This window comes from Triturus cristatus, chromosome 3_1, assembly GCF_964204655.1.
Source record: "Triturus cristatus chromosome 3_1, aTriCri1.1, whole genome shotgun sequence".
Classification (NCBI taxonomy): Eukaryota; Metazoa; Chordata; class Amphibia; order Caudata; family Salamandridae; genus Triturus; species Triturus cristatus.
The window spans coordinates 296,033,613-296,061,198 of NC_140583.1; the positions used below are offsets into that span (position 1 = coordinate 296,033,613).

A 27,586-nucleotide genomic window follows, 5' to 3' on the forward strand; every position below is an offset into this window, starting at 1 on the left:
GATGTCATGGGTGGAATAGGGGAAGAGCATTAAAGAAAATAGTGCTCACCGACTTATCAAGCAAACCATGTAACAACACAAGAAAAGGTCCAGTCGTTATGGGAGGTAACAAATGCAGACAAGGCAGTACCAAGGAGGGACTAACAAGCTTAATAACGACTCGGAATCCATTGTATACGTAGGAAAATGACACAAACCAATTAAAATTATGGGCGTAGAGTGAGCAAGGCTTCAAAGTCATACTCCACTACTGCATGCCTTGTAGCAGAACATGCGCTAGCCAGGCTCGACCTAAACAATAACTGTTATACAAACTCTCAATCGCAGGGCAGGAAAAGGAGAGCTAGGCAAATCTTAGAGGCTCATACAACAGTGCTACTGCTAAGTTTACAGAGACATTTAGGATCCGAAAGGACTCTCGGTATATCACTAATACATACTTAGGCTTCACCCAGCGGTAGTGATAATATTGTAAAAAGCATTATCAATATAAAAGCTGAAGTCCATTAACAAGCCAGACCAGAAATTGTACTCTAGTAACAAGGAACCTAGATCAGCAATGCCTATCTTAAAGTCAGCACAAACTATTACGCAAATCTCAATATCAGACATGGTTCAGGAATGCAAAAGTACTGTTCTCAAACAACAGCCTGACACTTTCTGAAAATACACACATTTCGTTATGGAGTACATAGGTTTCATTTTGGATAAACATTCCCACTTCTCTAGTACAAAGAATGGTCATCTTCATAAACATACCACTATGTTTGCACCGAAATATCAGCTTTTCATTTTTAGTAAACATAGATGTCAAAACAGAAGCCAGCACTCAAGTTTGTAACAGATTGTTGAGGTGATCTGCAGGACCAGGACTGAAACATGTCCATCCTCCTCGGACCAAGAAAGAGCAATCCTCATTCACATGAGCACACCTACCATTCGCTGTAAACCTCAGGTGAGAGGTTACAACAAAGTCCATGGTCTTAAAGGGAAAGTTGCACCCGATGCATGTTTTGGCATGAAGACTCACAGGGCAGACCCCAAGAACAGTCCGGGTGCTTTCTTTTCATGGCAGCTCCCATCACTGTTTTCCCAGCGAAAAGTCCCAGATTTCAGAAATGCAACGGCTGATTTTTGACAGATAATATTTTAAATAACAACTTACTCATTTGTGGATCCGACGATGGTTAACCTTTTTCTGCTTGTGCTTTATTTCAATTCCATTTTGTTCTGTGATATTTGTTGTAAAAACTGGAAGCGGTGCTACTGTAAATACAGCTAGCACTTTCCATTTCAGGGAGCAGGGTGAATGCGACATTCAAAAGTATGTCTGTCTTCGAGGGTTGACAGACTGGGCTAGAGCACCAAGCAAGGCTTCTAAAAAAGCAACTCTGAACAATTTACGACTTGAGAGTACACCTTAGACAGCAGGGAAAATGACACCACGCTTTGGGCTAGACTGTGAGAAAACCCCGAGTGATTCAGCGACGTGTTGCAGTCGTGCAATGTGATGTGCCTTGGGAATCCGGAATGATTGTAGCCAGCTGTAGAATAGAATATCAGTGCATTCTACAATCAAAAGCCATGGAGCCCAGCCACCGCTCGAATGGTCGCATTGGAATGGTCGCATTGTAAATACCAAGCATTTACAATGTTATAGTAAAAAAAATAAAGTTTAAACTGAGCGCGGTGTCCCTGAAGCGGGCGCCGCGTCAGCATGCAAATACAAAAAAAAAAGCAGCTGCCATTGTCCCTATCAGTGTCATAAACAAAATAGTGCTCACTCACTTATAATGCAGGCCGTGTAACAAGCCAAGTGAAAGGTCCAGTCGTTATGGGCAGTAACAAATGCAGACGAGGCAGTAGCAAGGAGGGACTAACAAGCCTATTTACGATTCAGAAGTCAGTATTTAAGGATATGACACAAGCCAATGACAAATATGGGCGGAGAGTGGGTGGGGCTTCTACTGCATACTCTATTACAGAATGCCTCGCAGAGTGAGAAGTGCAAGCGCCCTGCCGCTAGGCTCGACCTAAAAACAGTGGTCCTTCAGGAAGTACTCTTAAGAGAGCATAAAGAGTAAATGATTGACCCTGTAGTAATTTGATATCCTGGTATGATTTGATGTCCAACTGGTTTTTACAAATAGAATACTTGACAGATATTCAAGGACAGCAATGACTTTGATTCTGTGCAGATTGCCACTAAATATATTATTATAAAGACCTCATTGATAAACCAGGGTGCTACACAGCAGGGAAAAGCTAGCAGTGCTTAGTGCAGTCAATAATGTAAATAAATTCAATACAAGTATTAAAATGGATAGACATCACACTGATCGGAGTCTATATCTTATTATGCTTAAATACAGGGGAGTTTTAATCTGATCAATGGGAAAGGCACAGTTCAGTTTTAGGAGAGTGTGTCAACATTTTGCCCCACTGCCAAACTAGGCCACGGTCATCCTCAGGTCAGCGCCAGGGAAGCTTTAGTAGCAATCTAACTTAAAAATTGCAAAAGCATCCAGCATCAATATAACCATGTACCTTGACAGGGTGTTAGTGACTTCACTAATTCTTCTGTTGTCAGAAATTGAGGTTTGTATATAACTGTCTTATTTAAAAATGAATAGCTGAATGAGCGTAGATCGAGGTCACCAAGGCTTTTTCAGCAGTGAATGTGTCACCGACACATGAGAGTCTCCAGGCAGACAGAAGGGTTGCGGACAACAGAAGAATTAGTAAAGTCACTAACACCCTGTCAAGGTAGATGGTTAGGTACATGCTGGAGACTATTGCCATTGAACGCCGTTGAACGGAACACAGAGTAGTTTCTGCTGAACATCCAGACAGATGACTGAGATCCTAAGTCGTGCATGCTTTCGGAGTTGGTCTTGTGTTATTTAGTATTGCAGCATCCAGTGTGTTGGATATTAACAATGGACATTACTTTACTCTCCTGCACAAACTCTTTGCCTCTCTTGCAATAGGCCTCTGGGAGGTGTTTCATCAGCTGTCCCATCTCCTCAGTGGTACCTGGCGAGCAGGAACCCTGAGTTGGCGCTGCCACTGCTACTATGTACACCATCTTGCCAGCAGCATACATTTTGTGGCTTTCCTTATCAGGTGGTGACGGTGTCTCCGGTGCTTTGGGCATAGATCCTCTTTTTGCCAGAATGTACCACTACAGAGTGAGGTAGTACATGACCTCTGATCTACAAGTATTCGATGGGTGCCACCCTGTACTTCTTAACGCAGAAGAAGTTACAATCTTTGTTTTTACTGGGTCTTTAAAAATGTTGTCTGCACATTTGGTCACGCACTATAACATGGGTCGATCTTTCAGTCATGGAGAGTGTTTCAACCATAAAGTAGTCATCCTTCTCAGCCACATAGAGTTTCACCTTGTCATGAGGCACAGTCCGATGGCACAAGATGCTATAGAGTAATCTGACAGATAAGCCTTCAATATGTAGAGCTCAACAATGGATCTTCTTGGGAGTCCATGCTGTAGTCCTGCCGGGGGTTATCAACATCATCAGCTTAGATAGGTTCTTTATGTGTCAAAAAAAGCTGGCCCATGCTATGTGTCGAATTCAGTGTGTGGTGTTGGCTGTGATGAAGGCTAGTGTGCTGGTGACGGCACTGGAAGGGTAGGACTGGTGTCTCTAAGCCAGAGTCTTTTTAGGTATAGGGAACATTTTAAGTTCCTCCAAACTAGTCAGTTCAAAAGTAAGCTTCCTCTTCCTATGTTGGGCTGACCAAGGCTCTTGCTGTGGTGCATATGCAAGTATCTGTCATATCTGAGGGTGAACATAAATATTCCTCTGCCTGACAACACGCTTCTTCTGCAGCTCTAGAGAGGGTGTCACACTCTATGTCAAAATATGTGTCAGTACTAGTTTTGAAGAAGATTTCAGAATTCATTTTGATACCAAAGACTGTGTTTCTGGGTCTTGGGTGTGTCTCTAGGAATCAAGGCAACCAAGACAAGCTCTGAAACGGTGGTAGTTGCCAGCAGTCAATGCCTTCTTTCCACCACCTTAGGGTTTGCAGTTCACCTCTTTCAAGGCTGGTGCTTGTCCTGAAGTCAAGACTCCTGGAGGGAAGATTCTCATATTGGGTGGGTGTCTTCGGTGCATTCTGTGTCCTGGGTGCAGGTTTCACATGCTGGCCGTGGAGACTATTTTTCTTCGAAATTCTCTGATGGACATTCTGAACTGTGCTGCAAAGGGCCTCCCGAGATACTGGATGGCCCTTCCCTCTCTTTTTGGAGTATGTGCCCACAAAGTCTTCGGTGCCAGAATTCTCTCAGGCACTACATTTTGTAATGCACCCACGGATATTCACTCCGATAGTGGATGGTATTTTTCATTTAATAGTCCTGGCTGGTTTGCGTCTTTGTGGTCTCTTGGTAAACAAGGGTCACAGACACTGTGCTGGTCTGACCACCAAAATGTGCTGTTGCACCGCTAGCAAAATTTGAAAGAAGCGTACTCCATCACCCACCCTGACTGATTCATTTTTATACTAGCATCGAAATCCTCTGTGTCCAGGTGGATTTCGAAATGGTCAGCGGTTGTACGGTATGGAATGTGATTACGGTCCTTAAAGTCAAAAGATTTTCTTTTGTAGCACCAGTACTGGAGCTCGGAAAGTACTTCCAGACCTAAGGGTGTAAAAAAACAGTAATGGAAAAATAGTCTTTATCCCGGTGTATTATGGGTTTTGGTGAGGAATCCCAAGTTGCCTCAAAGCTGAAACCTCTCCCAAGAAAGACAACTTGCAAAATCCATGCCCAATACTGCATCGTAGGAGTGTGCTTGGATGTGATCTACAGTATCACATGCTGGAAACATGAATTTCAGAAGAGTAAGATGAATGGAATGAAGATTAAAAAGTGAACGATTCAAGCAGTGACAGAAGATAGGGGAGCAAATGTTGAATGAAAAGAAATGGAGTGGCAAGATCAGAGAGGGAAGGCTATTAATTGAAAAGGAAGTGATAGATGGAAACATGAAACCTTAAACGTTAAGAGACATAGAGAATGAGAAGAGATTAAGGAAGAAAGAAGGTAAAGAGGGTGCTGGATGAGAAGAACAGACAAGCATTTGCATATGCAATAAATCTCGCATTTACGAGAGTTTGTGCTATTGGCAATGCAATAGCTTAAACTCTCACAAATGCGAGACTTATTGCATTGCAAATATTTGTTTGTTTACTAGCATCCATGCGGCCCTTTCACATTCATGGAGGGCGCGTCCCTTTCTTTAGGCATGTCGCGTCTAATGAAAGGGGCTTGGCCGACATTAAAGTGAAACTGCGGCATGGGGCGCTTAGGGGAAATAAGCATCTGTGGGTCAAGTAGACAAACAGATGATTTTTTTTTTTGTAAAAGCGTCAATGCCACACTTTCACTTTAATAGCGGCAGCGCACCTTTCTTTAGGAGGGGCTTGTCTAAAAAAGGGGCGCGGCCTCCACGAATGTGAAAGCGTCCCATGGGCGCAAAATAAATAAATAAATAAAGCGCAAGCCAATTAAAAATATGGGCAGAGAGTGGGCGGGGCTTCAAGTCCATCCTCCAATACAGCATGCCTCGCAGCAGCGCATGCCCTGCCCAGGCTTGACCTAATAAAAGAAGATCAGTGAAGCAATAAATGTAAAATAGCAACATATATGTAAAAAAAAGGACACAAATAAACAGAAATAGTAAAAAAACAAGTAAAAACAATGAAAAGTGAGCGGGACTCACTGCCACATATTTTTTCTTGCCGAAGAAGCACATAGCGATGTTGTTCCAGAGGGGCGGGCTCTCAGGCTCGCTGTGTGCGGCCACTCGATACTTATTCAGGGCCACATCAAAGTCACCATGTGTTTGCATCATACTTCCTGCTGCTAGAATAGCCTACAAGGCACAATGAAAATGGTTACAGTGCATTGCCAAGGGTTAATGTTGCCTCCTCCCCCAAGTAAGATTCTTCCCTTGTATCAAACTTATTATTGGCCTCTCCCTCCCTGCAGAAAATTTCTGTCTAAAGTCTCAGTAAAAAAATGCCTTTAGTTCACTGAGACTTTAGACAGAAATGTTAAAATAGACAACGGCCACATTAAACTTTTTTTGTAATAATGGATCATCTTACCTTGCAGTTACCAGGGTCATAAGTGAGAGCGTTTCCAAGATGTTCAAAAGCTTTCTGGTAGACACCAAGCTGCAAAACCAGATGGCAACCATGAACATACATAATGACAGAGGAGAGACATACCTAATGAAGTCTAACGCAAAAAAATAATGGGGAACAAGAAACCGACAGTGAGATAGCCAGAGACAAAGAGAGATGAACATTTAGCAAGAATAGAAAAAAGAAGAGTATTCACAAAAATTAAACAAAAACACAAGAGAAAGTGGATTACTCAACAGTGTAGTCATATCAGTTTCACAACGCCAATGAGAATCACATACAGGTAAGTATCCCTATAGGGTCTGACAGACTATGTGAAAGCAAAGTTGCCACCGGAGTATGACAAAAACCCAGAACGCACAGTTGCACGAATAGCTTTATCTTAGGGAATGGAATTTCTGGCTATTCTATTTATGGGAAGACAATGCCTTTGCTTGGGGTGAGGATCAACGTAGGCAGTGGATGCAGTAGAGAGGAAGACAACAGCACATAGTGAGGCCCAGGACTACAACTTCTCTTTAACCAGATGAGAGCTAAGCAGCCAAATCTGTTCCAGTTAAACTACAACCATTGGTGAAACTATGATAAAAGGCCCCCCATTTGACTAACACTGCCCCCATAAACAGATTTTATTCATACACATATGGGGAGTTTCAGAAGGTAGGATAGAAGAGTCTTTCCCAATGTTCCATCTTGTTTCTAGGGTTCCATGACTGAGGTGTACCACTAAGTCCGTAAACACAAAGAAGTGAAAGTAAAGACAAAGTGAGGAGAGCATTTGAAAATTAGAGCAGCACTTACTTGTAAGTACAGTAGTCCGAGGGTAGTAAGCAGCTCTGCGTTTTCTGGTGAGAACCTGCAAAGTAAAAGGTTGACAAATCAAGTCAAGTTCTTGAAGCGTTTTTTGTAATCAGATGTTAGAGAGCAGCTCTCCCTTTTCTGGAGCGAACGTGCAAAGTGAATATTGAAGTCAACTTTAGTAGCATTTTTTGTAATCCATGATGCATGTATAGTCGGGGGTAATCACACTTCTCTAGCAGGCCACTATATTCTATAAGACAATAGCCATTTTTATTATTCACTGATGACAAAAATATAGACCCCACACTATTTCAAGTGTTCAAATTATCCCTCAATGCTATCATACACAGACCTACATGTTGAATACAATTTGACCAGAGAATTCAAACAGAAGTCTACAACAAGTGCATTAATCACCTTATTCTGCACTTATTCTCTTATATGCAAACGCTAAGAGCACTTGGAAGCTGGGTCAGTACTAAACTAACATTAACAGTACCCACAACAAAGTGAGCAATTCTTGACAACACAATCTAGAGTGGATCATGTTGAGTCAAGGAGATAGCCCGCTTGGTGGTTGGCTTAGTTTTGTGTTAACTTAGTTGAAAGACTTCAAGATCATTAAGACATTTATGGTCTGTATGTGATGGAGCAACTGACCTAAGACTGAAATCACAGAGAAAAGTCAGATTTTGTTTCTCCATAGCAAGGAGGCAATTACCATACTTGTCAACCCTTCTGATTAAGGTGGTAAGCAACCATTATGTAGAGATACAGTCAGACTACCAATTTATGCCCCGCTCTATGGCTTTTTAAGGCCTGACGCTGGTCTACTGTGATTAGCTGAAGCAATAAAAATTGTATTCCAAATGTAACCTGGCACATGCATTTCTGCATTTCTAAAACACAGCCTTAGGGGTGTAGTTGAGCAGACAGTGGCAGATTAATATGTTCGCCAACTGGGTCTGTCTCGTCACTTGCCAGCCTGTCTCTCACAGGTAATGGACCTGTGATGGGTGTGATCTCTGATGCACCCGGACTGAGCTGAGCTCTCAGCTTCAGCACACAACTCAGAAGTCGCAGACGTTCACTGTTGCTTGGTATTGCCAAAATGTCTTGGGTATGCTGGCGAGAGATCATGCTTCATCACGTTGAGACACAGGCTTTCAGTTACACTCTCCTTCTTGTTTGTCGTTTAGCTTAAGTTTACACTCCCAAATCTAGTTACACTTGATCAATCTCATCTGGGACAATGCTGCTCGGAAGTCAGCTCCTCCACTTTGGCCAGTTGACAACAAGTGCTGGCCGGGGAAAGGAAGCTGGAGAGATTAATGGGCATGCGCCTGGCATCCTCTTCATGGAGCAGGATTCTATTCCCTCTGAATGAGGCATTCACCTGCCCAAGAATAATTATGCACTATTTTTAAGCTGACTCATGCATCATTCTAAACACATTATCAGATGGGAGAAAATTCCACTAATAGTCAGTGTGTACATTGAGCTGCATTGTGGTTTTACAATACAATGAAAAGATTTTCTCTCCTCTTCTTAGCATAGCTATAGTGTGTTTTGTTTAATTACATCTCTGTTTTCTTGAAGCATATAGTGTCCGCTGCTATTTTACTGTAGACACTGTCATGTTAATGAGCTAAAGCCATCTCTTGGTGACGTTTCTAGAAATAGTATCTTCAAAACGTAGGTCTCACAACTGATGTTGGGGGTTATTAACAGATGACGCTGCACTGTATTTCTAGTTGCAAGACATGTTTATAAGATTATGGCTCATGACCTCATCAATGCAAACCATTACTAATAAGCCATGATATATGGATTCATTTGAGATCTTACTTGGAGGAAAACACTCTGAAGTCAAAAGACATTTTGAGATGAGATATTTAGTGCTTATTTAATATGAAAAGTGTTGTTGTATATATTGAACATCTATTATACCTGGGGTCTTTTTGGGGAATTTACTCTCTGTACTGTACTTTGCATAAGTACGTGTTAACACTAGACATCAGTATATTGGCCATCAATGTCTTTTTGCCTACAAGTACATTCTGTGCCATTGAGGACATGGACATCGAACCACCAAATTGCCAGTGGTAACGGAAGTGAAATTATACACTCTTTGACGGTAATGAAATCACAGAAAGTGACATCACATGACCTTTGAAACAGAATGTTTCCAGGAAATGACGTCATATAACCTTCACCCCGGTGGCATCACAATAATTGACATGATTAGCTGAAGTTCGATAACTGCATACAAAAGTCTATTTTAGATGCCATCTTTATTCGGATACTGAAATGATCTTTGAAAGCGTCAGGGAGGCGCGCAACCAAGATGGCCGCGTAGGCTTACGGCTCTCGAGGGCCTCCGCAACCTCCCACGTCTATCCTGACTTAATCCTGGTTTACTTGACGGGCTTTTGCAGATGAACTTGCGCTGAGGTGCCACCCGTTTTCTAAATTCAGATCGGACGCCGGGACCCGGAATGGTTGGACTCCGAAGTTTGCGGCCTGCTCTTGCCTTGGTCCCCGATCTCGAGCTGGTGAAGTGCCCGGGCACGAAGTGAACAACAGCGGCTGGCTGGGCTTGACCTGCCACGGACCCCGCACTTTCACTTTCGTTTTCAAGCTTGCTCTTTGATATCGGCCGAGAGACGCTGGTGTTTCCGAGGGGCGCGGACGGCGAAGTGTCTGGCCTGACTCTCGGATTATACATGGGCTTACTGTCGGCGACGGCTGTGCTCAACTGACTTAGCTTCTTGGTCCCCCCTTTTTCCTGGTGCGGGCGGGTACCGGCCTTGGTGGACTCCGGATGATGGCGGCGAGACTAGACGGAGACAAGTCGAAACCCAAGTCAACCCGAAGGGGTGCCTATACCCAGGTCAATAACATGGATCGTTATGCGCAGGCAAAGGGATCCCCTGGTGGCTCGCATAAATCGCCTGAGAGGTCTAAGGAGGTCTCCGGCACATTGTCGGAATTGACCCTGCTGGACGTCATGGGCGCCATTGAGGAGATGAAGACCGCTGTGGGTCAGCAGTTTGATACCCTGGCTCAGAAACTGGACGCGGTCCTGATCGATGTGAATTTGGTCAGGGCAGACCTGTCCAAAACTAACGAGCGGGTCGACTCCTTGAGTCGAGCGGCGTCGAGTCTAACTGTGGACGTGCCCGCCCTGCAGATGGAGGTCCGTAGGTTGCGGCTAGCCAGTGATCTGACGGACCGTCGACTTGAGGACTCTGAAAGCAGGGCTAGACGGCTCTTTAACTTTCGGGATAGGGATGCTATCCTTCAGGCGTCTAGAGTTGCCGGGCCGCTGAAGTTTGAGAACTCTAATGTCAGCTTTTACCCGGACTTCACGCAAGCGGTCCAGAAACAACGGCTGGGATTTTCGGGTGTCAAACGGCGCTTGAGGGACATGGAGCTGAAATATGCGATGTTATTCCCGGCGAGGCTGCGGGTTGAGTTCCAGGGTCGATCCCACTTTTTTGACCGGCCGGAGGCGGCTGGAGACTGGTTGGATGCCCTGCCTCGGGGACAGGATCGAGACAGTCGGATGGCGGAGAGCGGACGGGATTTGGTGACGCAGGACTAGAACTTGGTTCCTGGTAATGGACTGAACTGGTGACGTTTTGTACCTTGGCTCAACTGGACCCTAGATTGGCACAATATGCCCTTCAAATGCTTTGGGGTTGTGGGGAGCTTATTGGGGCCCTTTCCTCCTTCTGGGGTTCTTTTTGTGGTATATGTTAGGGCGACAGGCCCACTGCGAGTTGGGGGGGCTGTTCGGGCTCAAGCAGGGGTGCAGGGAGGGGGGAGTTGTGGTTTGGGGATTGTGGGGGAGGGGGGTTGTTGGGGATTGTTTGTTTGTTTCGCAAGGCAATGTGAAGTTCTCTGCCGGGTTGTGCTTTCCGGGATGTGGGTATCATGCACGGGAGTGGGATGGGGGGTAGGGGATTGAGAATCCTTTCGTGGAATGTGAATGGACTTGGGGACAGGATCAAACGCGGGGTGGTGCTGCAGTTTTTGAAGCGGATTTCGCCCGACATTGTTTTCCTGCAGGAGACACACGTGATTGGGAACTCCTTCCATGCCCTAAATAGGAGGGGCTATCGCCTTGCCGCTCACTCTGGTTTCACTTCTGGCTCTAGGGGAGTGAGCATTTTGGTTAGGGCCTCTCTCCCATTGGAAGTTGATGAGGTGCTTCACGATGATAGGGGGCGCTATGTGGCACTGGTGGGGAGATGGGAGGGTAGGACTATCTCGCTCGTTGCTGTGTATGTACCTCCGGGGTTACAGACGGCTTCATTTGCTGATTTGGGGCGTTTGGTCCTGGGACTCCCTGGGGGGGTTCTGGTGTTGGGGGGTGACTTTAATGCCGTTGTCTCCGGGTTGGAGGACCGTCACCCCCCCAGGGATCTCCCTAGGGCTCAGGCCTGGTTGAGCGGCTTTTTGGACACTTTGGAACTTGTAGATTGCTGGAGATTGATGCACCCGGGTCAGGCGCAATATACCTTTCACTCAGGGGCCCATGGGAGTCTCTCGAGACTTGATTACATGCTTATGCCGGCGATCCAGGCTGGGATGATTGGGGAGGTGCGTCATTTAGCCCGAGGTATTTCTGATCATTCCCCTATATGGTTGCAACTGAAGGTTGTCCCTGGGGCAGAGGGGAGAGTTGCACCTATTAGCCCCTGGTATCTACGTAACCCTAAGATCCGCGCGGAACTGGTCAAGTCCACTGATCACTACTTTAATGATAATGTGGGGTCGGTGCCGTCGGCCGTCTCCCTATGGGAGGCTTATAAGGTGGTGGTCAGGGGGCAGGCCTTGTCCCTTATCTCCCATGCTAAGAGGTGCGAGAGAGCAGAGGTGGTTCGCCTGGAAACTGAAATAGCTGAAATGGAGGAGGACTTGGAGCGGGGAGTTACTGATGAGAAAGTGCATGTTCTCAGCCTCAAACAATCAGATTATAGAGCGCTAGTCACGGAAGCCGCTAAAGGGATGAGTAGAGAGCAGCTAGGACGACTGTATGATGTGGGGGATAAGGCCGGAAAGTTGATTGCTTGGTTGGATAAGAAGGAGAGAGCGAGCAGGGTGGTGCCCGTTGTGGAGAGAATGGATGGAGTGCGTGTGACTGACCCGGTGGAGATCGTTCACTGCTTTGCGGCCCATTTCCGCGGGGTATACTCTCCGGTTTCTGTGCGTTCGGAGGAGGACTCTCATCTGTTGCTTAGAGACATTGCATTGCCAACCCTATCGGAGGCTGATGCAGTATTGATAGAGGCGAAGTTGTCGTCAGATGAGATCGCTCTGGCCACTCGCTCGATCGCATCGGGTAAAGCTGTGGGTCCTAATGGTCTTCCCATCGAACTATATAAGTTGCGTCCCGATAAGATAGCGCCGCATCTTCGGGACATGTTTCTCACGGCACGTGCGGCGGGCTTCCTCCCCCCCGACCAACGCCTCGCTAACATAGTTGTGATACACAAAGAGGGGAAGCCGCGAGATCGCTGCGCCTCCTATAGGCCCATTTCGCTGTTGAATGCAGAACCCAAAATTCTGGCCAAGGTATTGGCTAATCGACTGGTTCGGGTCGTGGGCGACTTAATTCATCAGGATCAGTCCGGTTTCATACCTCATCGGAATACCGCTCTAAATTTGAGGCGGTTGCACGGCGTGCTTGCTAGACCGGAATTTATACGTGAGCCGGCCATCTTGGCATCTTTAGATGCTACTATGGCGTTCGACACTTTGGAGTGGCCATATATTTGGGCCGTGTTGGCGAAATTTGGGTTCGGCCCTGAGTTCATTGGTTGGGTAAAATTACTATATGCTGACCCTCTGGCTCAGGTGGTGGTGAATGGTAGGGTATCGGCTTCCTTCGCACTGGGGAGAGGTACGCGGCAGGGATGTCCGTTATCACCCCTTCTCTTTGCACTTTCTTTGGAGCCTCTCGCCGCCTGGTTGCGTTGGGAGCCGTCGTTGCGAGGCATTAGATGGACGCCGGAGTTTGAAGACCGTGTCTCCCTCTACGCGGACGACATCCTTCTGTATCTCACCTCTCCTCGACAGTCGCTAATTGTATTGGTGGACGTACTGAATTCTTTTGGTCGCAACTCCGGCCTGGTCATCAACTGGGCCACGTCGTGTGTTTACGGCCTCTCGGGTGAGGGCCCCCTCCTGCCACGGGATTGCCCTATCCAGATTGCTACCCTGGGGTTTAAATATTTGGGAATCTTTATCTCACTTGATCCCGCGGTCCTCTATGAGCGAAACCTTCTCCCTCCCCTCCAGCGATTGAAGGCCGACGTCGCGAGGTGGCGCCGACTTCCGCTCTCGCCACTCGGACGGGCGGCATTGTTTAAAATGATGTCGCTACCTCGCTTCTTGTACGCTTTGCAAAATACTCTAGATGTCGTGCCAGCCCGTTATTTCCGGGAGGTGGAGGGTCTTCAGCGCCAACTGTTTTGGGACGGGCGGCCGCGGATTGCTCTCGCCAAGTTGACGCTCCCTTGGTACGATGGGGGGGTCGCCCTCCCCGATATTAAACGATTCTATTGGGCGACTCAGTTGGCGTCGGTGAACCACGGGATATACGGTCCTGCCTTGAATCCGGCCTTCGAGATGGATACATTTCTGCTCCCGGGTGGAGACTATAATAGAGCGCTGTACTCGGTGACCCCAGACACGCGGTTGACAGGACCCACGCAGGTTGCGGTACGTGTGTGGCACGCGGCGAATGCTGCGATGGGGTGGAGGGATCGCTTGACTCGGGCGACGCCGTTGTATGCCTCTGCGCGGTTGGGCTGTTTGTGGAGATCGAAAGGCTTTGAGAAATGGGATATGATTGGTATATGTAAGGTGGGTGATCTTTGGGCGAAGGGGTCTTTCGAAACGTTTGAAATGCTTAAAACTGAATACAAATTAAACGATAGAGAGTACTTCCGGTATGCTCAAGTCTACCATGCGCTATGTTCGGCTTTTCCAGACGTTGCTGCTATCCCCGAGTACTCCCCACTGGAGGATAGAGTGTTGGATGGCTACGTGCCCGACAGCACCATCTCCCTGATTTATAAGAAACTCATTAACGATCGCGCGGACTTGCTGCTCCGTCTGCGGGAGGCATGGACGGGCGATGGCTTGGAACTGGACGATGAGGACTGGGTATCGGCGGTGGCCTCCCCGAAAGAGGTGGCGATCCCAGCCCGCTTACGATTCGTACAGCTAAAAATCCTTCATAGAGTGTATGTCACTGGGCCCGGTTTGCTGCGCATGGGTTACTCGATGGATGGACTGTGTAAGCGGGGATGTGTTCCATGCTTTGCTCTCCCGTTGCCCCCCTCTACCGCTTCCAGACAAGAACTGTTTTGGACACTGTACGTTGTTTCCCGTCCTGGGAAGAGCACGCTGCTATTTCGGACTCTCATTGCCTTGAGTGTGTTTTATATTTAATAAAAAATGAAACTGTTTATTCCGATTGCTACTGGCCTATGGCCGCGGCCTGTTACATGTGCTCACGAACTGCCGGGAGCTTTGCCTCTGGTTCATTTTAATGTGTGGTGTTGCACTGTGGGCCATCGGGCTCCATAGCGGCCGGCCCTGGTGGTTGTAGGCCCTTGTCTGTATTTTATTGTGTACCAACGGTTTCTAATAAAAATTTTAACAAAAAAAAAAGAAAGCGTCAGGGAATAATAATTACCCTGCATTGTAGAGAGAGAGTGAATCGATGTGCCAAACTCCTGCTAAGAGGACCTGCTGGGTTCTACCTCTAGATGCCATCTTTATTCGGATACTGAAATGATCTTTGAAAGTGTCAGGGAATAATAATTTCCCTGCATTGTAGTGAGAGAGTGAATCGAGTGTGCCAAACTCCTGCTAAGAGGACCTGCTGGGTTCTATCTCTAAAATGAGAGAAAATAGCACATTTTAAAGCATAATTTTCACATAAATATGTCAAAAAGCACTCCCCAGTAGTGGATTCCAATTTTTTCAAAATGTGTTATGAGTGACCCCATACGTCGAAAAGAATCTCCATTGTGCCATGGCCATCATTTTGTCATCGGTGCTCCCATGCCATGACGGCTCCCGTCATGCCAAAATTTACATAAAATATGCCAAAATCAGAACTCTGCAATTAATGCCATCCATATACCATGGCTGACCTTTATGTCAAAAATTACCTTGAATGACCCCTATGCCAAATATTTCCTCCAGGTATGTCAGAGCCCGCATTTTGCATTTGCGCCCCATATGTCACAAATCTCTAGTATGCCAGTAACAGTATTTTACCATGGGTGCCCATTATGCCAAGACGTACATCTAGTAAGCCATTACCAGTATTTGTCACAGGTGCCTATTATTCTAAGAACTGCCTCAGTATGCCAGCACCAGTACTTTGTCATGGGTGCTCCTTTAAGCCATGAATTACCTTCAGTATGCCAAGGCCAATGCCAAACTTGCATGCATTACACCATATTCTCACTCACGCTCACTTACATTAACTCTCATTCTCTCTCTCTTGGACTCACTTTTACTTTCACTTTCTTACTTTGACTCACTAACACTTTCTCACTCGCACTTCCTCTCTTCCTCTTACAGTCTCTCATTCTTTCTATCCCATGCTCTTGCACGTTCTCTCATTCACTCTTCTGTCACTTACTCATACTTATTAACACTCCTACTCACACTCATTTTCATTTAATCACACTCTTTCTGCCTCATCCTCCTCATTCACAGATCTCTCACTCACTCATTCTCTAACACTCCTCACTGTCAGTCAGTCAAAACACATCATTGGGTTAGAATAATCATAAAAGTAGAAAAATAAAAATAAATGGGCTCACTCATTCAAATTTCCGCTGCTGTATGCTTATCTTGCCCCTTGGCTTACATCGGACTGATGTGGAGTGCTGCGCAGTGTATGAGTGGTGTATCTGCGCTGAGTGTATGTGTGCCTAGGAAGAGTACAATACAAGGATAATGAAACACTGCAATGCATGCATTTTGAGCACATGTACACTGAATATATATATATATATATGTGCCTGTGAGTGGTACAGTACATAAAGGATGTAGTGCTCTGCAGTGCAAGCATGTTAAATGCAGAGTGTATGTGTGTGTTACAGTGCATGAAAGACATAGTGCTGTGCAGTGCGTGCATGTTAAATGTATGTACTAGCTGTTTGTGTGCCTGTGAATGGTACAATATATGGCAGACAATGGGTTACATTTTGGGAGACCCAGGGCTTCAAGGTGAAACATGGAGAGGAGGTAGATGAATTTCCCAACAAAGATTTGTGTCTTGCTTCAATCCTGTAAGCTGCGTGGGACACACTGGTGAGGGCAGAGACAAGCGTTCCCGTGCACTTCCAAGGGTGCTCTTTGATTCAGAGAAAGGTAACAAGGAAGGGGCTCTGGCACAGCTCAGGGAGTAGATGGGGCTAATAAGAGAATCAAAGAGTTTGGCTGAGGCCACGGACTAACCTTCTGATGCACATATCACTGTGGCTGACTTCTCCAGTTGTGAACTCTAGTCACACACATGCCTGTCCTGTGGGGCTATCAGCTGTAGAGTCACTCTTGCTGTGACAGACTGCTTTCAGAAGAGGGCAGAGGAGTGGGCACTTCAAAAGGAAGCAAACCCCCAACATAGACTTCAAAGACTCTGGGGCCATTTGGGGACTGGAAATGGACTATAAGAAGGGGAGCTTGAGACCCCAAACATTGTCACCTGTCAAGTAGCAAGTAGGGCTGTGCACGGAGATGTTCTGCAAGACTTATGCCTGTGACCAGGACTGTGGGCTAAGACAGATTAGTTTCCCTGCTGGATCAGGGCTCATCACCGAGGGAATCCAAGACCACCTGCCTTGGAACATGGAGCACCAGTCTGCTTGTCCAGACCAATGTGCCCTGTGAGGAAGAGGAGAGCGCTGGAGAGAGCGAGTTCCAATGGGGAATTCTATTGAGTGGACTACCTGAGAGAGGTGTGAGGAAACGGCTACTGCACCAATCAAGTCCTTGCCTGTGTGTAGGACAAAGTCAGCGACCCCCGTATGCCAGGAAGTGTGCCACAGAGTGAACAGTAATTATCGCTGCGCTGACCAGGACGTAGCCCATGTGCAGTGAAGGACCAGCGACCCCGAATGCCAGGAGGGACCTCAAAGGACAGATTGCTAGGCAGAGTGGCCTGTAGCCCTTAAGTGGTGAAGAGCCGGAGACTCAGTATGACAGGAGGGGCCACAATGCAGGCATCTGCTGTGCTGATCAGGTTAGTACCTGTGTACAGAAGAGATACGGTAAACACATATGCCAGAAGAGGTCACCGGAACCGTCAAGGCATGTGACATGGCCTGAATCGTCTCCAGAGGAGTGAGGCTGCCAAGGGAACCCATACGCACCTACTCCGGGTAATGGATCAGTATCAGGCACTTTGCACCAACTTCCCCCTTGCTGTAGGATGGACCAAAAACGTATCCTGCAAAGAGGAGTTAAGAGGAACCTCCGGTCACTGCGGGTGAGTGACCGACTGCGTATGAGGAACTCAAGGATCACAGAGTGCAGCATGCCCAGGCCACGTACAGTGAACTTCCCTCAACCAGCTGCTGCTGCTCCGGTGCCCGGAAAGGGAAAGCGCTCAGGAACTCCAGACTCTCCGATCCTAAAGTTGTGGGTAAAATCAAATTCAGCTCCAAAGCCAGCAGTCCTAATATCCTGCACCCCCAGTGAAAGGTAAATGTCAGAGGACTCCTGTGGTCACAGCCAATTCTAGGAACCCGTCCAAGTTCAGTAAAGCTCAGAGTTAATCAAGAACAGGAGTGAATATATATAACATCATAAGGTGTCAAAGGACAGACCCACCTGTAGCAAGGTAAAATGTTCCTAAAAAACCAGGAACTGCCTCATGGAAGCTACCACCAGGAACCTATTTGCTAAGGCTCACCAACTGGCTCATTTCATCGTCATTGACACTTATAAGCAAGAAAAACCATTTTGGTGTGAGTGTATCTACCAATACTAGGAGAGTGTAGTAAAATACTCAAAGCTAAACTCCTACACCATTTTCATGCACCACAAATAAATTGGAGTCCGCATGCTACAAGAGTTAGTCTCAAAAAGGAAAATTTGAAATTAGTCCATACAGCATCCCTAAACGTCTTTAATATGTGGGCCCTGGGCACATGAGTAAAAACAAAATTACACGTTTAGACTATCTTATTAAGACTGGCCAACACGTTTCATTGCCATTATAAACTTACAGGCAATTTCATTAGGGCAAGAGGACCTATATGATATCCAACAGTGCACTGTTCCTACAGAAGGGAAAGGGGGGGATAAGCCACACACACAATAAGAAAACATATGTTATATATAAATAATATTGTGCAGAGTTAAGCTACCAACACTTATTAATATTTGTTTGTGTGGCCTAATATGTATGGAGTCGGACGCTTGATGCCAGAGTTCCGGCGTGAGGTCCAGCAGAATCACTTCTCCTGCTGTTCCGAAATGCTGGCAAGGCTGGGGTATCTCCTGGTGCACTGCAGCAAGGGTTGGTAGCTATCCGTGGCTGCACCAGCAGGAGGGAGAACAACACCGGCAGCCTGTAAGAAACCCAAGGTGGAGGCGGCCATCCTGTGATGATGGATTTGGGCTGACAACCCCGAGACCAAAGTCAGAAATTGAAGGCGCACCCGTGGCCAGCATCAGGATAGATTAATGTGGGTGCTGCCCATGCCCTCACCGGCATATGGAAGCTGAGACCCGAGGCGGCAGCCAAGATGGCAGCGCTGTACAGAGGATCCCAGCCAGAACAGCCTAAGCCGGCGTCTGAAGACACCAGTCGAGAGAGGCTCTGTGCCTGCAAACTCCCACCGAGACAAGGGAGACTGATACTCTGGCGCTTTATACAGCACTGCAGGCCCCTGCACAGTTACAGAGTCTCAGAGGTCCGTATATGGTGGATTGTGAGCAAGCCATAGCCCATCCCAAGGGTGAATAAAGGACAAGAGCACAGTTGGGCGGCGTGGGACCCTGGGAAGCGTGGAACATCGATGGGGACATCCACTAATGGAGCCGCCGGAGAAAGACTGACCCCCAGATTGTCTGGGGCAGATGCCAAAACATAAACCGGAGACTGTCCCAACAAAAAATCAGACAGAGAGGCAAAGTTGTGGTGGAATTATAACACCAACACTCTTTGTTCACTGACAACAGATGGGAAACACTGGTGAGGGACTCAGAAGATATGGCCAGCGAGTCCACAGACTCCCAGGAGGACCCGGAGGGGGTGAGGCTCCTGGTCGTCCCCCATCCAGTGATGGCACACACTATAGAATTATACAATGGGGACTGTTTGGAGACCTTTGAGCGCGCTTACCCTGGGGCCACCCAGAGTGAACCTCAACTGGGTTAACCACAGTGGGAGACACAAGTTCTTCCGCGGGCCCCCATCCCCCCTTATCCCAGTAGAGAATATCTATTTCTTGCTCAAAATGAATTACAAGTAGCATGGGTTGGGGCAACATACACCACGAACATTGGGGTGGTGGGTAGTTTCAGATACACAGCACACGTTTGTTGGGTGGAGGGTGGCAGGTTGCGGTATAAATAGTCACGAAACATGCACGAGGGAATAGTGTACACATAGCCGACACTGCAGAATACACACCACACCAGGAGTCCCAAGGACAGACCAGGTACTCTCATGGAACGTGAATGGCCTAGATGCAAATTAAAGTTACCCACTCTTTGACCAACTCGCTTGGATGTAGAGCGGCGGTGAGTGGGCGCTGGAACGAGGTCAACCTAACATTCGCATCCTGGTACATCCCACTAGCATTGCAGACTGAAGGTTTAGACAGCCTGGGAAGATGGATAGTGGAGACGCTGGAGGTCCTATTACTTATTAGGGTACCTCAACTTATCAGTACAAGAGAAACTAGACAGACTGAGGGCATCAGAGTATAGACCCAGGACCAACCAGCATCTAGCTTCGTTCTTCAAATCACTCGAGATGGCAAAATTGTGTCAGGAAGAACATGCTAAAACACGGCAGTACTCTTTAGCATTCAATAGTTGGCGCTCGATGTCCAAGTTGAACTATTTTCTAATACCTTGTCATTAATTTGGGAAATTTGGCAGCACAACCTTTGTGCCCTGTGGCATTTCAGCACTCACCTATAGTCACGCACATATTCTCCTACAACTTAAAGTTGCAGGAGGAATAGAAGCTGGACCCATGGAAACTAACAGACCGGAAAACTAGAAAGTTGATACAGAGTCTACAGATTTCTGTTTCAAAGAAAATACAGACACGGTTGATTCCAAGTTAACTTTATGGGAAGCATACAAGGCAGTTATGCGGGGCAGCTCATTACACATTTGACAGGGTTGAAGAGGGACGCAGTCAAAGTGAGTAGGATGATGGAATCCTAATTGACACAATGGTAAGTGAAATATGTAGCCTCTCCCTCTATGGGATAGGCACACACGACTGAGGTGGCGAGAGACAACCTGAAAAACCACATCCAGCATGAGGCTAGGGTCCAATCCAAGGCTAAGCGGGGCAAACTATATGAGGTAAGCAATAAGGCACATAAGCTTTTAGATTGGATAGTGAAAAAGAGGAACAACAATGGTGGATGCAGGCCATAGACACAGGGTATAACGCACTTGTCAAAACCCCGATTGCCATAGCCCAGACCTTTGTGACGCATCTGAGCATCCTCTATCAGGCAAAATAAGTAGGGGTCTCAGGCGGCCTACAGAAATCCATTACCGACGTGCCAGCCCCACGGCAGGGAAGGGAGGTGGGTTGCTCCCTAGATGCGGACATCACGGAAAATTAGACCGGAGCGGAATTGGCACTACCCACCAAGATGGAAGCCCTCAGTCTTTACCTACCTCGGGATCTACATGACAAAAGACTGATCCCCTCGCAATGAAAATGTAACCAAAATTCTTGAGGTCTAAAGAGCAGAAGCAGGGCGATGGAAGAAACTCCTGTTGTCGCTAATGGGTACGGCAGCACTCTATATAATTATCTATCTACCGAAAGTACAGTATGTGTGTCAGAATAATCTATTCAACGTTCCAGAGGGGTTTCTTTCAGTCAGTGGACGAAGTGACACATGGAATACTGTGGGATGGAGGGATGCCAAGAATAGCCAAGTCAACCCTCACCATGAAACCCCTGGAGGGCAAGATCGCCTTCCAAAACTTGAGACTCTACTACTGGGAGACACAACTACAAGTGTTTAATGATTGTGCCTTCTCCTCACAGCAGCAAAAACAGCAGTTGTTGGACAGAATGTAGAACAATGTCATACATTCACCCCAGTGCAGAGATCTGGGCCTAAACCCATCACTTTTGTGCTCACCATGCCACTCCAGTTTGAACCCAGCCATATGCAAATCAGTCTTGACCCTGTGCCTCATGGGAACAGTCCAGCCCGAACTGCCAAGCCAGGTCTTTCCTGGACTGGAAGCAATGGAAGCATTGTTCGGTATTCTGTCCATCAACTGTGGTTTTTGCATTTCTCCTCACAGCAGGCACCCTCACTGATGGCGGACAGGAGGACCATGGACCCTAAAGGCTATGTCCAACGGCTCTATGGGGGCACAGGAATGAAACCACTACCCACACTAACGGCACTGTCATCAAGATATGACATGGGGTGACCTGGACCACAGGTTGTAAAAGCAAGATGACTTGAGAGACCCCACTCCGGGACTGAATAGAATACAGGGCTACAATAAAGTATTGTGTATCTCCTGAGTAGGCAATGTGTGGCGTTATAATGGATTATATTCTTCTCTGACTTACAAGAACAGTACGAACTTGCGGGAAGCCAAATCCGAGATCAGCAATTAATACATACATGCAGACCTGCTATGGGATGTGCTAAATGAGACACCTCTAGAATACAGAGTTTGGAGGGCCCCTTCACAACAGTCTCCCTCCTGCTAGAAAACCTCAGGGACCAATAAGAGCGGGATCTTGGCAGACTGGAGGATGGCGACTAGGAAGGGGCATGTTAGTAGCCGCAGGAGGTGGCCATACGGATAGGATTCCAAATCATCCAACTGAAATTGCTCCACAGAGCATACTTTACCAGGACCGGGTTGCTCCACATTGGAAGAGCAGACAATGATCTCTATCTGAGAGGGTGCCAAGAAAGCGGTACTCTATTGCACACAATGTGAACCCTAGGGTTCAAGACTACTGGGGCACGGTTGGCCGTAAGATGTCAGGGGTCCTTAACTTTCCGCTGGAACTCACCCCACAGCTGATAACACTGTTAATCTGGGAGGGAACAAACACTTCACTGTTACACGTTTTTAATCTGCAATGTAGCCCTGATGGTTGCATGACGATATCTGATTAGGAACTAGGGAAGGGGCAGCATCCTCGCACTACAGGACAGGAAACTGAACTTGGATTGGTGTATGAGGGCAGAAAAACTGGTATGCCAGGCACTAGGGTTTCCCATAAAGTTAGAAAATGTATGGGGGGGGCGTGGCTTGAGCGCCAACGAGAATGGCGGCCGGCTAGTACTGCTCCGGGACGATATCGAGGAGACTACTAAAAGCGGACCGATGGAAGGACTCTTCGGAGGATTTCAATGACAGAATTGACTGTCGGAATTTCCACTGAGTTTAACTTCATGTTTATTTTACCGCAGTAAGCTCGCATTCCTGCCTAAATCTGCCTGTGATAAACGGCACGTTATGTGAGGCGCTCGCGACCGCCATCTTGTGCCCGCCGTTTCATGTATTCCTCACAGAGGGTCTTCACTTCAAAGAAATGCCGCCTCACTCGGAATGCTTCAACTGCTGAAATGCTCATCTAAATGTGCTTTCCTCCTATTTTTAATTTTTTTGTTTTTGTTTCATGGCTCGCTCTGTGAATGGACCGTGACCTCTTTCCTTCAGTTTTCCTCACACAAAGTTATGCCTTCATACTGCGCTATGACAAGAGAAATGTTAGCTACAAAGTATTGATGCCTCCTATTTTATAAAATCGCTCTTTTCTGCATTTTGACACTTGCTGTAATATGCAGTGAGCTTCTGACTGATCTGTGATTGCCCTCTTGTGGTTTTGTTTGGTATTTACTGACAAAATCTTTATGGATTTAGCTGGAAGCTAGTGAGAACCTCATGGTATTAATCCTATTTCGCTCTTCACTAGTAGCGCAGCGCAGTTGAGACGGCGTGGATGATAACAACTAAAGCTCCTGTGTTTTGAGTCACTTTGTCAGAGGCATTAAGAGGCATTAAGAGGACCAACTGATTCCCATTCTCCATTCCGCCAGGGTGGATTTATTTTTAGTGCGCAGGCGGATTTCTGCGCTGCCTCATTGATTTTTCTGATGGCTCTTGGTTTTCTCATGAATCTTTCCTCAGTTGCCATTGATTGACAAATCTTTGCAAAGGTCGTGCTGTTCTGCTGTGTTGCGCCTCTTCAATTCTGATACTTGGGATCAGTTTTACACAAAGCTAATACACCAGTCTGGAGGAACTTTTTCATATTCTACTTTTATTTGTCTCTGCTACGCACCATCCTTTCTCATATTGTGGCTCCTACATATTCAACCTGTTTATTGCTAGTGGGGACTTCCATGCTCTAGTCACGTCTCTGCTTGTGCTTGTGCTGCAATACTCCCTTCATCTACTATACAGTCTGTCCGCTCACATATCTATGGGCAAGTTACGCAACCCGAAGTTTGTTTTTGTGCCCTCGAAAGGTTCTTCTTCAGCACCATCTTCCTATTCCTCAACTACTGACTCGTCTTCTACCACAGATCAAATGGCGTCACCAGTCCCTAATCGTCCCTCCTCATCCCAGCCATCTTCCAGTAAGTCCTCTCCTCCTACCACGTCATCTAAACGCTTGAAACAAGACTCTCCTCCTCTAGATAAGTCGTCGTCTCCCATCTCCATGGAACTTCTCTTGGAAGAGATACGTGCTTTACGACCGTTTGTTGAGGAGACCAATAATAAAATGCAGCTTTTTGAAATGAAATGGTCGACTATGGAAAACAGAGTGGCTTCCGTGGAGCAGCAGACTTCAGAGATCCAAGTTAACTCTCAACGTATTTCCTCACTGGAAAAATCCGTTCTTGCCCTCCAGCAACACACTGAGGATTTGGAAAATAGAAATAGGAGGAATAACCTGCGCATTTATGGTTTACCTGAGTCTTTGGAAGGCGACGACCCTGTCTCGTTTTTCTCCTCCTTCCTCCTGAAACTTTTGGACATGCCTGCTACAACTTCTCTCACTATCCAAAGGGCTCACAGACTTGGTCCTCGTTCATCAACTTCTACTAAACCTCGAGGTGTCATTATTCTTTTTCTCAAATTCACAGATCTACTTCTAGTCCCCTCTGCGGCTCGATCCAAACGCCAAGTTTCCTGGTTGGGCCAGAGGGTGTTTCTTACTCAGGATGTTTCTACGGTTACTGCAGCAAGAAGGAAAGAGTTTTTTAGCCTTCGTGCCCCTCTGCGCTCTCTTGGTGCCAGATATGGCTTATTCCATCCCTGCACCTTCAAAGTCACTCATCAAAATCAGACTTGGACTTTTCAAGATCCTGCCGAACTTAAAAATTGTATTCACATTCAGTCTAATGCCGGCATGGATACTTCTACTTCTGCTTGTGGTTGAATGTTAACTCTACCTTTTTTTCTTGCAGGTTTTCTCTGTTAATGTTTTTATATTGCCCTTGTTTATTATACTGTTAATTTGCCTTTTGACTAACTTTACATAGTTTCTATTACGTTGCCTCTCATTGTCTGTTGCTACTTTTGCTGGTTTTCTTTCTTTTAACTCTCTTTTATATCCCGTTCTTAATATCACCTTTCATTTGTTTGATGGTCTGTCGTGTCATTATAAGCGTTTCTTGTATTTATTTTTCTTATCCAGATCGATTGATGTGCTCCTCTATTCCTTTACATGGTTCGTCCTTTTCGTCTCTCGTCCTGGTGCGGTCCGGTCTCCTGGTTCCGGGTGGTTGTTCTTGTTTTGTCTCTCCATTGCCCCTTTATCCTCTTCATGTCCCCTTCAGGTATGTTATTTTCAGTCGTCCTTTTTGGATTTGTACTGTCTCTTCTTCTATTCTTCTCTTTTTACCCTTCCTCTCTCTTCCCTTTGTGTCCGTTCTATTTATTATTTTTTTTCACTCTCTCTTTGTTTGTCTTATTATCTTCTCTTTTTATTGGCTATGTTTCAGTTTTGTACTTTTTATTTTTCTTTGCCTTATCTCATCCCTTTTATCTAGCTTATATTCTTTTCCACTTCTTGACATTTCCTTTCTTTTTATCTGTTGCTGTAGGTATTGTTCCAATTAATGTTCTCCAGTGTTTAAATTCAGAGTAATTTCCTGGAATGTAAAAGGTTTTAACAATCCCATTAAACGTCAGAGGATTCTTTCCCACCTTGCTTCATATAGCCCTGACATAGTTCTTTTACAAGAGACTCACCTCTCTGAGGCTGAATCTCTCAAGTTGAAGCGCGGATGGGTGGGTACGGTTTTATTTTCTCCTTCTATCAATAAGAAGAATGGTGTTGTCATTTTGTGTCATAAAAAGTTAAAATGTAAGGTTTTACTACAAGAAACAGATTCTGATGGTAGATGGATATTAGCTAAGTTATCAATTAATTCTATTCCTCTGACTGTGTTTAATGTATATGGCCCTACACAAACTGACTTACTTTTTTGGCCTTCCATTACGAGCAAATGTATTCAACATAAAGATGATCTCTTCATTCTAGGTGGTGATTGTAACCAGATTGTAGATCCCTTTCTTGACCGTAAGTCAACGGTTCGGTTCTTACCTCACAAACCTCACAAACAATTTCTAGATACCATTTCTCAAGCACGTCTCACTGACTCTTGGAGGCTTTCACATCCTGACTCTCTTGACTTTTCCTTTTTCTCTCCTCCTCACTCATCTTTCTCTCGCCTCGACTATATTTTTCTTTCTCTCTCCTTATCACAAAGCCTGCTATCTTCTTCTATTGAACCTATACTCATCTCGGACCATGCTCCTATTGTAACGGATCTTGACCTCCTTTCTCCGCATCCCAAACCCTCTTGTTGGCGATTTAACAATTCTCTTCTTACTGATCCATTTTTCTCCTCTTCTTTTCGTTCTTTTGCTATTGATTTTTTCCTGTTAAACGACACTTCTAATATCTCCCCACATCTCCTCTGGGATTCTTTTAAAGCTACCGCTCGCGGGTATTGTTATTGATTTTGTCTCCAAGAAGAAGAAACGCTTCCTTCAGAAGCAGAAATCTATTTTAGCCCATATTAAATCTTTGGAGCATAAATTCTACTCTTCCCCTAATAATTCGGTCTCTCCGGCGCTTATTCGGGCCAAGCTAGAATTCAATAAATCTACTACGGATAATGCTTCCTCGATGCTTCTTCGTAGTAGTGCTCGTTACTATGGCGGTCGCAACAGGGCAGGGAAGCTTCTAGCTAATTATCTTAAGACACGTAAGGAGCGCTCTTTTATTGACTCTATTTACTCTTCGGACAACACTTTACTGCATAAAGCTCAGGCTATTCTTGACCAGTTTCAGTTCATTTATCGTACTCTTTACACACCGGAATCTTCTCCTTCTCCCTCTCTTGTCCAAGCTTATTTTGACAACCTTCCTAAACCCTCAACTTCTCATCTTAGTTTCCCAGATCTGGAAGTTGATCTCTCTTTGCATGAGCTTTCTGCGGCTTTGAATACTCTCACCAAAGGTAAAACTCCAGGTACTGATGGTTTTTCAGTTGAATTTTATCTGCACTTTTCTGACCTTTTACTTCCCAGACTTCTTTCTCTCTTTCAATCGTTTTGTCTGGTGGGTAAGGCAGAAGGTACATTCCAAGAAGCCACCATATGTCTTATTCCCAAGGAAGGTCGCGATCCCCAATTCTGCAAGAACTACCGCCCGATCTCTTTAGTAAATGTGGACTATAAGCTGTTTGCTAAAGTACTGGCTTTACGCTTAGATCCTCTAATGCCCCATCTCATTGGTAAAGGATAATGTGGGTTTGTTAAAGGCCGGCTTACCTCTGATAATTCTCGCCTTTTCTTTAATGTTTTAAATAAAGTTTCTTCTCTTTCTATTCCCTTAGCGGCTATTTCTGTTGACGCAGAGAAAGCCTTTGATAGAGTTGATTGGTCTTTTCTATTTGCTTCTTTGCGTTGGCATGGTTTTGGCCCTCATTTCATCTCTTTTATTTCTTTGTTGTACTCTTCTCCTAAAGCTTCGGTTTTGGTCAATGCTCAGGTTTCCTCATATTTTCCTCTTCAGAGAGGTGTCCGTCAAGGTTGCCCCTTATCTCCTTTACTTTTTGTTCTTGCCCTTGAATCCTTTTTGTCTTCTATCCGTAACAATACCTCCATTTTAGGTTTTCCTTATGGTGATGACCAATTGAAACTTTCTACGTATGCAGATGATATCCTTCTATTCATCTCTGCTCCAGAAACTTCTATTCCTTCCCTACTGTCTGAGTTTGACTCTTTTTCACGGGTTTCGGGATATAAAATCAATTTGGATAAAACCGAAATTCTTCCTCTTACAAAATTTTGC

The 27,586-nt window shown here is 45.9% G+C and overlaps 1 protein-coding gene across 1 annotated transcript in view; it reads right to left on the reverse strand.

Annotated features, from left to right (window-relative positions):
* Nucleotides 1-27,586, reverse strand: part of BBS4 (Bardet-Biedl syndrome 4) — a 532,628-nt gene that overhangs the window by 152,918 nt on the left and 352,124 nt on the right. Inside the window, exons 9-11 of the mRNA XM_085643924.1 lie at nucleotides 6,982-7,036; nucleotides 6,142-6,210; nucleotides 5,754-5,906 (exon numbers count right to left, since the gene is read on the reverse strand). Coding sequence (XP_085500050.1) covers nucleotides 5,754-5,906; nucleotides 6,142-6,210; nucleotides 6,982-7,036 — 277 coding nt within the window. The remainder of the gene's footprint in view (nucleotides 1-5,753; nucleotides 5,907-6,141; nucleotides 6,211-6,981; nucleotides 7,037-27,586) is intronic.